At 29.8% G+C, this 15,721-nt stretch overlaps 1 protein-coding gene across 1 annotated transcript; it reads right to left on the bottom strand.

The window, feature by feature from the left end:
• Positions 1 to 1,104: 1,104 nt before the first annotated feature.
• LOC126834060 (uncharacterized) lies at positions 1,105 to 2,990 on the bottom strand. Its single transcript, XM_050565691.1, has 3 exons — positions 2,802 to 2,990; positions 1,937 to 2,101; positions 1,105 to 1,870 (listed from the first exon to the last, which is right to left on the bottom strand). Exons 1-3 carry the CDS (start codon positions 2,877 to 2,879, stop codon positions 1,577 to 1,579), a joined length of 537 nt encoding a protein of 178 aa, XP_050421648.1. The 5' UTR covers positions 2,880 to 2,990; the 3' UTR covers positions 1,105 to 1,576.
• Positions 2,991 to 15,721: the final 12,731 nt, after the last annotated feature.

Raw genomic sequence — 15,721 nt, 5'->3', positions numbered from 1 at the left:
TTTATCTTTGAAGTACAATAATATATTCTGTATAATATTCGCCATACCGGCGTGACGCAACTGTTGTTGAATAATTCATGCGAGTAAAACGACTTAAAATGTTAACGCTCATAACTTAAACAGTCATATTTTATGCATTAAGCGCGCCTATATGCACTACCGGTACAGTACTTTGGCTTTAAAGGTCTTGAACCGACCTAATGGTTTTGGGTAGTCGTATTTTATCTGTGTGTATAGTAATACACACAGGATTAGAATAATATGCAACTTCGTTTGTAAGGAAAAAAACCTATGAGTTTTTTTTTACATTTAAGTTTTACCCAAATGGTTTTAATACACAGTTATCCGAAAGTAACCAAGAAACTTTTTTTTATCTTTTGTTTTTATTTTATTTTATATACACAATTTTGTATCTCTGGGCAAATTAAGAGTATAAGCTGAGAGAAGCATAACAAAAACATGAACAGCTTGACGGCAACAACCACCCATTAATGACACTTCCTATTTGTTTTAATTGATTTATTTATTGTTTTTTTTTTTATTATTATTAATGTAGCAAGCCTCTATACACCATTTACGTTTGAGGTGTTTCCAAGGGTTACTAAATAATAATTACATTGGCTGATCAATTCCTAAATCTATAACCCAAAGACAGTTTTTATCTCTAATCTCTTCTATCTAATCCATATTTCTATTATCTCTATTCCATTATCTCTAATATATTATTTCTTATCTCTAATTTTTTATCCCCAAACATTAAAAATTATTTATCAGCTGTTTCATTCTCAAAACAACCGCTAGATCACGCCACATACACACATTTTTCTCGGTAACATTCAGCATGACACACAGATTTTCCAACGCACAGTTCCTTCAATCAAAAAGTGTTTTTCAATTTCTTATTACAATAAAGAAATATTTTTAATTTTATGCTATTGGAAGAATTAATTATACCTACAATTTCTGATAAATTACTATAAAACTCATTTATCATGCATCGTAAAAAAAAACCCATTAATGATTGGTTTTTTTATTAGAGAAATACAATTTATTTAAAATAAATTTTAATAAAGTAATTATAAATTAAGTATGTATACAATGTAACTTATATAAATTATTTGACTAATTAGGATTTTATTCGAGGTGCGACAACTGGGTTTGGAAAGAGAAGTAAATTTGTATTTATGGTGATGTACAAAGATATACAAGAATAATAATATATCAAGTTAAAAAAGACAAAAATACGGAATAGACGTTTGCATGTTTATAAAAATATCTAGAAGAAATTATTATTATCTACAATAACCGTCAATCTTTGTTTAATCACTAGTATGACACTTTTAAATGACTGTAGGTATTATATGTCTCTAATAATACACACATTATAACAACAAATAAATCGTTAAAATTTTTAAAATGGTTTGTTTCCATTATATTTATTTTATATGTAAATTAGATATTATTCAAAAGTATTTTAGAACTTTCTGAATATATTGAATAGTATAACAGATAAAATGGAGAAAAAATGTTATAATTAGTATAAAATAAGTGTCTCAATCGATATGATACAAAAACTTTATTGGATTACATAAATTCCACTTGAGTTGAAAATCATTAAAAATCCTATGTCGGCAATCATTTTATCAGGCATCGTTATATTATCATCAGTGAACACTATTACTGCTTGACATGGAATGTTTGTAACAGGAATATACCTGCATTTATAACTTTTTACATAATTTATATTATCCAGACGGAATCCTGCGTTTGATATACCAGGAGGCCAGGTACCTTCGTTATGTGCTCTAAAAAGTTCTTCCACAATATCTGCTGGCCAACGTCTATCAATCAAAAATTTCTTGACGGCATTCTGTAAATAAAAACGACGATATTAATTTTGATATTTTTGAATAATGCGTTTTATTACAAAAATTACCAGACAGAATGGCCTAGGCATGGATTGCAATCGTAATAAATCCCTAACTCCTGCTGGTTTTAAGGAATTTCGAAGTTTATCTATTGTCGTTGAACGTATTTTGAGTTTATCCATTTGTTTGGCCAATAATTCTACTTCCGTTGCGTCTATTTCCATGCTAACGGCCTTAAGACAATGATAGATTAACTTAATTGAATAAAACAATACTGATTGAGTGCTATAAGCAATAAAAACTACTATACAGTCTGCATGTTCATTTAACGTTAATGAAACGATATGTATTTATGACAAGTCATGGTCAAAACAGTATGATTTTAAATAATATAAAATTCAAATTTTAACGGATGGATATCAAATAATATTACGTAGGGTTCTACCCTTCCTAGGAAAAAGGGTCTTTGATATTCTGTTTGGTCTGTCAATGAATATTGTTAGTGGTACTTTATCGAAAGAATATTTCCGTGCAAATTTAAAACTCATTTGAGTATTCTTAAAAAGGTGAATGGGTGAAATGTATTTATTTTTAGTCCAATAAAGAACCTTTCATGTTCAGTATAGTACCATTTCTTATGCATAGAGTCTGTAGACACAAAAAATAGAAAAAAATAGTATAACTATTGTATAATTCTAAATGAAAAATATGTTGGCATAACAAATTAATTGTAATGCATTTTAGCGCTTTGGTAGTTGGTCTTTCTTAAACATACAGATTTGTTTTACACTCATTCTGGGTTTATAATTTGTTTATCTGGTATATTATTAACTTATATTTATATAATAATAATAAAAAAACAATTACTTAAGTAAATGATAATAAAAATAATAGTTTAGGAATAGGTATACAAAAAGTTATTGTTGAACATACCTCATCGCTATTAGAATATACTGTTGCAATATAATACAATATGAAACATAATAAAATAATAATATTCTTCGTATTCATGTTTTGTGTTATACAGTTTCGTATTAACGCTCGAAGACTCTTAACTATATGAAATATATTTCACAAATGGTTCTTTTGCTCAGTAAGTTTAGTAAGTTTGATGACAATTAATAAATTCAATTTTATGAGTAACTGACAGTGTACACAGACACGTTTAAAACAACTGTGTTATTTGTTGAACATGAAATATCGCGGTATTGATTTTATCAAAAAAACCTTTTTAATAACAATTTGGTTTAATGTTTCATCGTGATAATACATTTTTCTGGTTTAATATAAATTTTTTATTTAAAAAAAAAGAATACTATGGCGGGTTTCTGTACTGGTTTTAACTTTAAACTATACTTGGTTAGTACTAAACAGATTTAGACTGTAAGTGGTTTTTTTAGTGGTTAAGGGTTTACTTAATTATTTTATTATTTTATTTCTTTACTATATACAACCACAAGTGTTACTTAAGTTTTTTTTATCGCGTTACACCTCATTTTTTGATGATATACTACAATTTTGAAAAAATTAACTCCATTAAAAAATTTTTATTTTCATCAAACATTAATAATTTAAAAGTGAGAAGGGTGGAGTTTAGTATTATTTTTATCAACCGTACTCCATCTCCCGTCCTAAATTCTAATAACATCTTCGGTCATTACATAACCACTAATGTAGTCCTTAAAGTAGAGTTTCAAAACATATTATTTCAATATTTTTTTCGATTCCGCACAAACGCAAAACGATTACTATCAATAACTTCTTAAAAAATCAACATATTTTCAGTTGTTCGTATTTCATTGTTGTGGTTAACGTTGATGTATTTTTTTTTTATGTATACAAGTGTTCCACAACTTGGAAATGTAATGACTTAAATTTAAAATTTAAAACAACCTTCAAAAGCGTTTCAAAACTCATAATGAGCTTAAAATTATATTGTGCGTAAAAAACAGCTACGATTAAATACATCATGAAACTATTATTTCAAACAAAATAACTTTGTTTGGTATTTTTTGAAGAGGAAGGAATCTATGTCTCTAAATATTTAAGCTTTTTATGTATAATTGTTGACATAATATGGACTTGCTTTATCAAGAAATAGGTTCAGTAGTTTAAAAGATATCGTGGGTTCAGATATAATAAAAATAAATAATAAATTATAATCCCATTATTGTAAAAACAAGAACTTCACACCTACTTATAAAAACAACACCTCTAATAACTATAGCAATAGTTTAATATCATTACACATATTTTTTTTAATCACTGGCACGAGTCCGTTTTTTTATAGTTTAAACTTAATAATTTAACTAAAAAAACACCTGAAAATACGTTTAGAGAATAGTGTGCACACTTTGTGTGAATGTCGAAGGAATAACAAAACATAAGTTAACAATCTTCTCGAAACAGCTAAACTGTTTTAGGTATCGTGCACATTGCTGTTTTTTTTCAAAACTTTGTTTTATAAAACAAATATTATTTTTAAAAAAAAATGTACGGAAAACAACTGTGTGATTACAACGATTAGATTTTCAATATCGCCACAAAAAAGTTACAAACTGTATTGAACAAATAATATTATTCTTTACAAAAATATTGGCATTGCATATCGTTATCACTATTTACTTCTCGTTAACTTTAAAACTTAAAAGTAATAGTTGCTATGTAACCTATTACCAACCAACTATTAATAATTTTAAAAAAAAATCAGGTATAAAGCTCTACAAGAAAAAAAAATAGAAACAGTTTTTTTTTAAATTGTATTTAGTGTTTTCGAACTGAGGAAGCTGAATCACCAGAAATCCCCCCTCTCCTTTAGATGTCTGGCTCTTACTTCCAAATATTTTTTATTGGAAACACATAAAAAAATTTGAGTCATAATTAAATTAATTGGTTTTAATATAATAATAACATAACATGTATTTCAATATTATAATTTATTTTTATGGATATAATTCATTCAAATTTATTAAGATAAAAAGGAAAGGAAATCAAACGCAAATTTTTTAGTGTACACGAAACCTAAATCTACATAAAGATTATTGATTACTTTTATGACGAGCTGATTAATTTGAGTTCCAAATTGATATATGATATCAGATCTGTTCTGACATTTAAACTCAGTTTGAAATTTCTTTATCAATACTTTGATGTCCTGGTTTTCTTTTACGGGAATTATGCAATATTTTTCTAAGAACGGTCGCAACCAAAAGTGATTCATACTATTAATAAACCTTTTTAACTTTGAGACAAATTGTTGACCTTTTGACTTGTACTCAACATCAAGTTCACCGATATAAGTTGGAAAACAGATTTCTAAATTTACCGATATATCTTTGAACCACATCACTACCGTTAATACATATTGTTGTATGTGTTCCATGCTAAGACGTAAAACATATACCTCGGGTGGAATTAATTTAAATAAATAATTTAATGCGTCATACATGTATTCGAACATCAGCTGACTATTCAATAATTTTTGATACGTATAATTAAAAATTGTCCACGTAAGGTCATAGACGTGGTCTTCGACGTCTTCATTTTCATCATCTGATATATGCGCCGCGTCTCCCGAATTGTCACTATTTTCGTCAAGTGATGGATGGTCATATTGTACTTCAGTTCTCAGCCTTTTACTTGGCATTTGTTTACGATGCATTTTTTCTGAACGGATTTTCTTAAAATTACGTTGTCTTTTTTTCAAGAATACTCTATGTTGAGATAGACGTCTTTCATTTGAACTTACAGATAAAATATTCATAATCAACTTTGTAAATGTATCGGTCGCTTTGGCGTACACACACGCTAACCAAATAATGACCATGTAGTGTTTTTTATACACGTTTTCCAGGCTAAAATAAGAACTAGCAGTGTTTTTAATGCGAGAGAACAAACCTCTGTAAGTGAATAAATCTTTTCCTGAAAACCAAACAATCTCGTTTGGGAAATCTGGATGTTTGGCCTTCACATCGGTGATCTTTGCCCATTGTTGGTGGCCTAATAGTGCGCTAAGTACGGCGGATAGATTTTTTTTGACCGCACGAGATGCAAACGTTTGTTCACTGTTAGTGATTATTACATAAAAAAAGAGAAATCCGATTGACACTTTGCCGAGCATTCTATTTAGGCCAAAACTGTATACTGAAATTAAAAAATTTTATATTTTAAAGTACATTTTTTTATGGTGATCCGTAAATTAAGTTTACCACATGCAAGCTGTACAAAGTGCTGCTGCGTGTGAAATAGGACGTATTTTTACCGGCTAATGTTTAGTGGTATTTGTATTTGCAGAGTCTCTATTATACGTATAGGTATCTAAATAACGCTTGTTTATAATAAAATAACAATAATACAATAGGAGGTTTGTAACGTGACATAATTCTCTGTGTGTGTTCAAAATAAGAGGTGCGAAATCCGAATTGTAGGCTTTTACATCAATGATCTGTGCCCCTTACAACCCAAAAGTGCGTTTAGTACGTAAGACAACTAATTATGAGTTTACATTTTCAGTATTTGAATTGCTACATTAGCGACTGCGCCATCCGGTTTTATCTATGTTTCACTATATAAATGGCATAATATGATAATATAAAGGGCGTGCGCGTCAGTTTACAACGTTGGCTTATTGGCGTGTAGAGGAAAACGAATTATGTTGGCGATCAGCACGGCGAGATTGTCAAAATCGATATCATCAACTATGACGAATAATATTATAGCCTCGAACGACTCTTATCCGTCTCCTGTACAAGAGATACCTACAAACGAACGCATTTACAGCGCATCAGTCATTTTTTTCAATCTATATCCTGTATACCGTTTCGACTCCTGACCCGTCGCCAGCCGGCCGCGAGATGATATATCATCTTTATCGCATCGCTTGACGGTCTATATAATAAATACATATATATATATATATATATATATATATGTGTTTGTCTGTATCGGTCGATTCGGCAGAAGGGAAGGCTGTGTTGTAGCCGGTATGGGTTTGATTCAATTTAATAACACTCGTAAAAGCGGCATTATTGTCAGCCGCGTGCCAGATAAAGAGAGAGAGAGAGAAAAAGGATACACCGGAAGTGATTAATGACGTCACGGTCGAAAGCAGGTTGGCAAAAAATTCTGACTCTTGGCGAAACGGTTTTAGACTTTCAAAAGTATTCACGATCAATTATATTTTTTTTAAAAATCAAGTAAAGAGGGAGCTAGGAATAAACGCTTCAATCGGTAAATATACAACCGTAACATTCATTAAAGAAATGTAATTTTTGAAAATGTAAACAAACCAAAACCCCCATCAACTCCACTGGTAACCACTGGTCGAAAAACAAATTCTTTATATGAAATTATTGTTTCAGACAAACCATCACTAACCTAATCGGTCTCGGTCTGTTGTTAGCGCTGAAGATGACATCATCGTTGTCGTAACACGTGTACGCAAGAAGTGTATAATTTTTATGGTTTAGGGTTCAAGTAGATTTTATATCTTTACTATATATTTAACCATAAGTTTGCTTAACAGTTTTTTCTAAACCATCACTAAATTTATACGTTGTAGTTATCGATAAATTATAAAAAAGCTAGTACAGTGGGGTCGGGGCATAGTGAAGATCACAGGTTTATAGGAACTACTTTAACTACTGATGATAAAAACACATTTAAATAAACTCTTCGATGTGAATCTGTAGTAGGTTCAAACCAGTACAGTCAAAATCAAGCACATCATAATCTAGCACAGTAAAAAATATCAAACGTAAGTGAGTAGTATTGTTATTATATGAGTAAGTATAAGGTCCAGTTTTCAAACATAAAAAGATAAATATCAATAATTTGACCCCGTGTTATACTGAACACAAATACTGATTAATAATAATTATTAATTATATATTGCAATGACACGTCAAACAGGGTAAGTCGTGAGTGAATTAATGGGCTTAAATAAAGTAATATATCTTTTGTATAATAATATAACGTGTATTTCAATATTTTATTTTATTTTTTAATTATATTTCAGTGAAATTTATTAAGATAACAAGGTAAGATTGTCAATCACAATTTTTTCGATGTACACAAAACCTAATTCTAAATAATGATTTTTGGTTACTTTTTTAAAGAGCTCATTAATTTCAGTTCCAAACCGATATATGATGTCCGTTTTTTCTAGATATGGAAACTTCTTTTTAAAGTTGTTTATCATTTGTTTGATGTTCTGGTTTTCCTTATCTGGTAGTATGCAATGTTTCTCTACGAACGGTTCCAACCAAACCTCATTAATACCATTAATAGACTTCAACAATTTTGTGAGAAATGGTTTACCTTTTGACTTGTAATCAACATCAACTTCACCGACATAAGACGGGAAACAGAGTTCTAAATATGACGATATCTCTTTGTACCACTTCACTAACGGTAATATATTTTGGTGTACATGTTCTAGGCCACGATATAAAACAGATGCATCGGACGGAATTAATCTGAATAAATAACTTAATGCGTCGTCCATGTATCTAAACATTTGCTCACTATTTAATAATTGTTGATGCGTCATACTGAAAATTTTCCACGAAAGGTCACAGTCATAGTCATAGTAACTATCCAGTGACTGCCCACAATCATCTACATATTTTTCGTTAACCCTATTCTGTTTGCTTTCTGACATTTGATTACGATCCATCTTTTTCAGACGGATCTTATTTAATCTATGTTGTTTTAATTTTCTTCTAATTTGAATTAGACGTCTTTCATTTGAATTTACTAATAAAATGTTTTTAATCAACGTTATAAATTTATCGGTTACGTTCGCGTATAGACATGCTAACAAATTAATGACCATGTACAATTTTGTGTACACGTTTTCGATATCAACATGAGAATTAGGCTCAATGTTTTTGTTTTTAATGCTAGAGAACAAACCTCTGTGAATGAATAAATCTTTTCCTGAAAACGAATTGAACTCGTTTGGGATATTTGGATGTTTGGCCTGCACGTCGGTGATCTGTGCCCATTGTTGGTGGCCTAATAGTCCTGTAAGTACGTCATATAGATTTTTCTTGACCGCATAAGATGCAAATGTTTGTTCACTGTCATAACATGTTACAAAACAAAACAGAAATCCCATTAATACTTTGGCCAACATTATTTTATCAAAAAACTTTGGACTAAAATTTAAAATTGATATATTTTAATGTATAGTTTTTTACGGTGATCGTTAGGTTAAGTTTCCACTTTCAAAGCTGTGCTGTGGTTTGTAAAATAAAACGTATCTTTTTCCGGCTAATGCCTAGCAATATTTTTATCATTATAAGACTATGTACTATGTTTAGCTAAAAAACACTTGTTTATAAAAACTACAATATATTACATGACTATGTATAACATTGTCTTTTTGTTTTTAAATACGTTTTAGTTTCGATGTGGAGCATAAAAGTTATTGTGATTACAATAATGTGTTTTTATACTTATTCAAAGACTTTGCTTTAGCGGGGGGCTCGTTTAAAGTATGGCGAAACATCGTATGTCCCACAAAAAAAACATTTTTCACGGTGGTACACCTTAGTAAAGTTATTTACAGTGATAGGCAAGTTATGTTTTCCACTTGCCAGCTGTGCTATTGTGTGTAAAATAGAACGTATCTTTTTTCGGTTTACTTTTATAAGTTTATGTTATACGAATAGCTTAAAAACCTTTGTTTATGAACAAATAACAAGAATACAATATACATTTTATACGCGTTAAAATTATCTATGAGTGTTTAAAATAAATAGGTGTGAAGTTTGGATGTTTGATATTTACAATGATGGTATATATTTTAAAGTAATGTTTTATACAGCGAACGGTAATTTAAGTTTTTTTTTTAAAAATGCGAATATTATTCAAATTAACTTCAATACTACCAAGTTTAATTTTAATTCATAGGGTACATTGTTAATGAATCATAAATTTGTTGATTCGCTGGGACAATCTAGAATACTATTTTGCAATGTTATATGTTAATATTTTAGTTGAGGTGTAAAGTTTGTTATCGTTTAGAGACTCGAAAAATATCTGAATCTCAAGAATCAACATTACCTTGTGTAGTTTTACTGAATTTATTCACAAATTGTTCATATTCTACTTTGTATTAAACTGTTTTTTTTATGGTTATTATAAACAAGTGTTTTGCAACAGTATATGTTAGCTAACGGTAAAGTCGTCTACTAATAATACGGGCTTCTTTACACGAACTGGCAATTTCGACAACATGCAGTGTGTAAAATCTAAATTCCTGTTTGCCATATAAAACTTTACTTTAAAATATACATTTTACATTTCAGTATACAGCTTCTCGCCTAAATAAAATGTCGGACAAAGTGTTAGTCGGATTCCTCTTTTTGTGTGTAATAGTTTATAACAATGAACGAACGTTTGCATCAAACGCTTACAAAAAAAATCTGTCTGACGTACTTACCGCCCTATTAAGCCACCAACAATGGGCACAGATCACCGATGTGAAGGCCAAATATCCAGATTTCCTAAACGAGATTGTTTGGTTTTCAGGAAAAGATTTATACATTTACAGAGGTTTGTTCTCTTCTACGAAAAACACTGGGAATTCTCGAGTTAGTGTTGATAACGTGCTTCAAAAACACATCATGGTCACTAATTTATTAGCATGTGCATACGCAAACGTGATCGAAATATTTACAACGTTAATTAAAAACCTATTATACTTATGTGGTAATGAAATAAGATTGTCACGAGCGAAAGTATATTATACATCTAAAAAACGCAAGAGAAATACAAGTATTCTAAAAAAAAAGACTCGTCATATTTTGCGCTTGCAACGTAATCAGTTAGAAACTAAAATACAACATGGTCAGTCACAAAGCGAAAATGGTGATTCAGAAGAAGATAATGAAAACGAAAACAGCATTGAAAATTACGAAGAAAATGATTGTGCACTGCCTTCAGACCATTTAGCTGACTTTGGAAGTTCTTGGAAAATTTTCAATTTTACATACCGACAGTTGTTGTACGGTCACCAGATGTTTAAGTGCATGTATAAGGCATTAGTTTACTTGTTCAGATTACTTCCGACCTCGGAACTTCGTTCATATACTTACATAGCAGAAGTACCAAAAATAATAGAGGTAGTGGAGTGGTACAAAGATATATGGGCGAATTTAAAACTCCTTCTTCCAACTTATATCGGTGAAGACGATGTTGACTACAAGTCGAAAATCTGTAATTTTTCCGCAAAATTGTTGAAGTCCATTAATCGCAGGAATCACTTTAAGTGGAAACAGTTTGTAGGTAAACATTGCGTACTTCCAAAAAAAGACAAAACGGAAATCACAAAAATATTAAAGAAATTTAAAAAAGAGTTTCCAGATAATAAAAAAACAGATGTCATTCTTCAATTTCAATTTCAAATCCAAGAGCTCGTCAAAAATGTTATCGGTAGTTACTATTTAGATTTAGGTTTTGTGTACATTGAACAGTGGCATTTTAATGACTTTTTTCAAATTGAATAATTTATTTATGAATTATTTTAATAACCATACATATAACAAAATGTCTATGTTTTATTATTATTCAAAATACCTTGTGTATTTAAATAACATTAAACCTCGTCCAAACTTTTTCTTATTTATGAAAGGAGGGAAATTACACTTTGACCGTAGTCAATTTATAGGGTGCCACGTGTCAATGAATTAACATTCAACAGGCAATGAAAATAATTTCATTGATCTGGTTTTTACGATATACGGCAATACTTTTTTATAAACAGATTATGTACCCTAGTACTAAAAATTAAATTTAATCACATAATTTTCATTAGATACAATGGTTTTATCAATATTTGTATTTTTAAGTGTAAATACTGGACATCCCTTACTGATTCACTTCCCTATATAACTTTTTCCTGGGCAGGATTATACTATAATGACTGTAATGGTATGAACATACTATGTACAGATTCGCACCGAAGCGTTAATTTAAAAGTTTATTTTATCACTTTCAGTTATAATTATTATAATATCTTGGAAGTGATTTTGCTTCTACAACGGTAATCTCTGCTAATTGCGATGGCCCAAAAGTGCGTTTAGTACGTCAGCCAAATATTTTTTTAACGCGTCAGGTGCAAAAGTTCGTTCACTGTTCCAGAATGTTATAAAACAAATGTAGACACCAGATTAACTCTTCGCAGGGCATTATTTTTAAAGCCAAAACTGTCTACTGAAATTAAAAATATATTTATTTTAAGTAAAGTGTTATACGACGACTACTCGTGTCAGTGATATTGTGTCTAACTCACAACTTAACTTCTAAGGGTCGTTTCAGCAGTTTAATAATTATATACTGGTGACAGCACAGTTTGCAATCAGATAGTATAGATCTAGTTAACTACCATAAAACTTTAGCTATATCTAAGTATGCGAAAGTTTAGTATAAGCACTAAAAACACGTCAAATAAGTGAGTCTTGAGTAAATTAATGAGTTTAAATATAGTAATAATTAATTTATTATAACCTGAATTCAATATTTCAATATATTTTTATTATTATAATTCATTCGGTTTATTAAGATTCAAGAATAGGTTGTCAAACTCAAATAGTTTAGTGTAAACGAAACCTAACCTTATAAAATAATCATTGATGACATTTATTACGAGCTCTTGAATTTGAAATCCAAACTGATCTATGATATCCGTTTTTTTTTTATGCGGAAATTCGCCAAGAAATGTACTCATCATATGTGTGATCATTGGGGTTTCCTTAACTGGTAGTATGCAATATTCGTCTACGAACGGTCTCAACCAAAGCGTATAAATTCTATTAATAAATCTCATCAAATATGAGATAAATTGATGACTTTTTGACTTGTATTCTACATCAAATACACCATTATAATTTGGAAAAAGGGTTTCTAAATTTATCGATGTTTGGCCTGCACGTCGGTGATCTGTGCCCTTTGTTGGTGGCCTAATAGCCCTGTAAGTACGTCCGATAAATTTTTCTTGACTGCGGAAGATGCAATTGTTTGATCACTGTTATAATTTATTAAAAAAAAAAAAACAGAAATCCCATTAATATGTTGGCCAACGTTATTTTATCAAAAAAAACTGCGAACTGCAATTTAAAATGTACATATTTTTAAGTAAAAATATTTTTAGTGATCGGCAAGTTATGTTTTCCACTTGCCAGCTGTGCTATTGTGTGTATCTTTTCCGGCTAATGCATAGCGATATTTGTATCAGTATAAGTCTATGTTATACGATTAGCTAAAAAACATTTGTATATGAAAAAATAACAAGAACACAATATTTGGTTTTTACGTCTCAAAATTCTCTATGATTGTTTAAAATAAATAGTTGCGAAGTCTGGATATTTGATATTTATAATGATGGTATATATTTTTAAGTAAAGCTTTATATGGTGAACGGCAATTTATGTTTTCTTTAAAAAGGAGCAAATATTAAGTTTATTCGAATAAACTTCAATACTATCAAAGTTTGATTTAATTCATAGTATATATTGTTAATGAAGCTGGCCCAGATCAAAATAATGCAATTAAAATACCTAAAAATCAAATCAATTGCAATGAAACTACGTACTTAAAATGAGATTATTAGTTCTTTAAGAGAATTTTTAAAAAATGCATGTAGTTTAAAAATACAAGGCATAAGTTGAAACAAATAATTCTCTTTTCTTAACTCATTTTGACCCTATTAATAAAAAACTTCTTTTCAATATGATGCATCCGAGGATTGTGGGGCTTTGATTTCTATTCGTTTATGAGTTCGCTTTTATATCACAAAAAATACAGTGAGTCATGAGTGTTTTATTGGGTTCACCTAAAAAAATAAATAATTTGTATAATAATAATATAACATGTATTTTGATACTTTAATTTTTTTTATGGGTATTCTTCATTGAATTTTATTAAGAAAACAAGGTAAGGATGCCAAACGCAAATTGGTCGATGTACACGAAACCTAAATCTGAATACAGATTATTCATTACTTTTTTGTCGAGCTCATTAATTTGAATTCCAAATTGATATATGATATCCGTATTTTCTAGATATGGAAACTCCTTTTTAAAATTTTTTTACATTTTTTTTTATTTCCTGGTTTTCCTTATCTGGTAGTATGTTTGTACAATATTTGTATTCGAACGGTTTTAACAAAGCCACGTATATACCAGTAATGGACTTTTTTAATTTTGAGACAAATGGATGACCTTTTTCTTTGTACTCAACATCAAATACACCATTATAAGTGGGAAAAAGGGTTTCTAAATTTATTGATATATCTTTGAGCCACTTCATTAACGGTAATAAATATTGCTGTACGTGTGCTATGCTAGGGTGTAAAACATATGCCTCGAGTGGAAATAATCTAATTAAATAACTTAACGCGTCATACATATATTCAAACATCTGCCGGCTATCTAATAATTGTTGGTATGTAATATTGAAAATTGTCCACGTAAGGTATTTATCATAGTTACAGTCTTCATTCTCGTCATCCAATTTATGAGCCTTCTCTCTAGAATTGTCACTATTTTTGTCAATTGATTGATGATCATATTGTACTTCAGATTTCGATCGCTTCCCTAGCAATTGTTCACAATAAATTTTTTCCTGTGTTTTCTTATGATTAAATTTGTGGTATGCTCTACTTTGAGAAAGATGTCTTTCATTCGTATGTACAAATAACATGTTTCTAATCAACGTTGTAAATGTATCGATCACGTCCGCGTAAACACATGCTAATAAATTAGTGACCATGTACAATTTTGTGTACGCGTTTTCGACATTAACCTGAGAGTTAGAAATATTTTTCATGTGAGAGAACAAACCTCTGTGAATGAATAAATCTTTTCCTGAAAACGAATTGAGCTCGTTTTGGAAATCTGAATTTTTGGCCTGCACGTCGGTGATCTGTGCCCATTGTTGGTGACCTAAAAGTGCTGTAAGTACGTCAGATAGATTTTTCTTGACCGCAGAAGATGCTTTTGTTTGATCACTGTTATAATTTATTACAAAAAAAAACAGAAATCCCATTAATACTTTGGCCAACATTATTTTAACAAAAAAACTGTGGACTGCAATTTAAAATGTATATATTTTAAAGTAAAGTTATTTACAGTGATAGGCAAGTTATGTTTTCCACTTGCCAGCTGTGCTATTGTGTGTAAAATAGAACGTATCTTTTTTCGGTTTACTTTTATAAGTTAATGTTATACGAATAGCTTAAAAACCTTTGTTTATGAACAAATAACAAGAATACAATATACATTTTATACGCGTTAAAATTATCTATGAGTGTTTAAAATAAATAGGTGTGAAGTTTGGATGTTTGATATTTACAATGATGGTATATATTTTAAAGTAATGTTTTATACAGCGAACGGTAATTTAAGTTTTTTTTTTAAAAATGCGAATATTATTCAAATAAACTTCAATACTACCAAGTTTAATTTTAATTCACAGGGTACATTGTTAATGAATCATAAATTTGTATTTTAAATATCCAATTGCATGAATGTACTAAAAAAAAAAAAATCAAAATGGTTGGAGTGAATAAATATGAACCTAAACGAATAAAGATCTGCAAAGGGAGAGTGAGAAGAATTGACTGGCTCGACCTGTTCCTGTGGAATAATAAATTAAAAAAATAATTAGTTAAGTGCCTCGAACTAAATTGGCTATTAAAATCAAATATCAGCCGCTATAACATAATCAAGTTTAGAATAAGTAACAGTGTAGGTAGTAGTATTACATTAATTTATTTTTCGGGTATAGTGAACGTTATAATTTGAAGTCTTACAACGCTAAGTGCGTTAACCCCACACCCGGTGGGC

This window comes from Adelges cooleyi, unplaced genomic scaffold (genome assembly GCF_023614345.1).
Source record: "Adelges cooleyi isolate 19-005CV unplaced genomic scaffold, UGA_ACOO_1.1 ACOO_flye_CR_arks_rails_tigmint_CR_PRNA_208, whole genome shotgun sequence".
NCBI lineage: Eukaryota > Metazoa > Arthropoda > Insecta > Hemiptera > Adelgidae > Adelges > Adelges cooleyi.
This window is presented reverse-complemented; position numbering and strand designations above follow the sequence as displayed.

Coding starts and splice junctions, on each gene's coding strand:
- LOC126834060 (XM_050565691.1), bottom strand. CDS start 2,879: ATGAATACGAAGAATATTATTATTTTATTATGTTTCATATTGTATTAT. Junction 2,102..2,801: donor TATATTCTAATAGCGATGAG/GTATGTTCAACA, acceptor CATTGTCTTAAG/GCCGTTAGCATGGAAATAGA. Junction 1,871..1,936: donor TGCCTAGGCCATTCTGTCTG/GTAATTTTTGTA, acceptor TTTTATTTACAG/AATGCCGTCAAGAAATTTTT.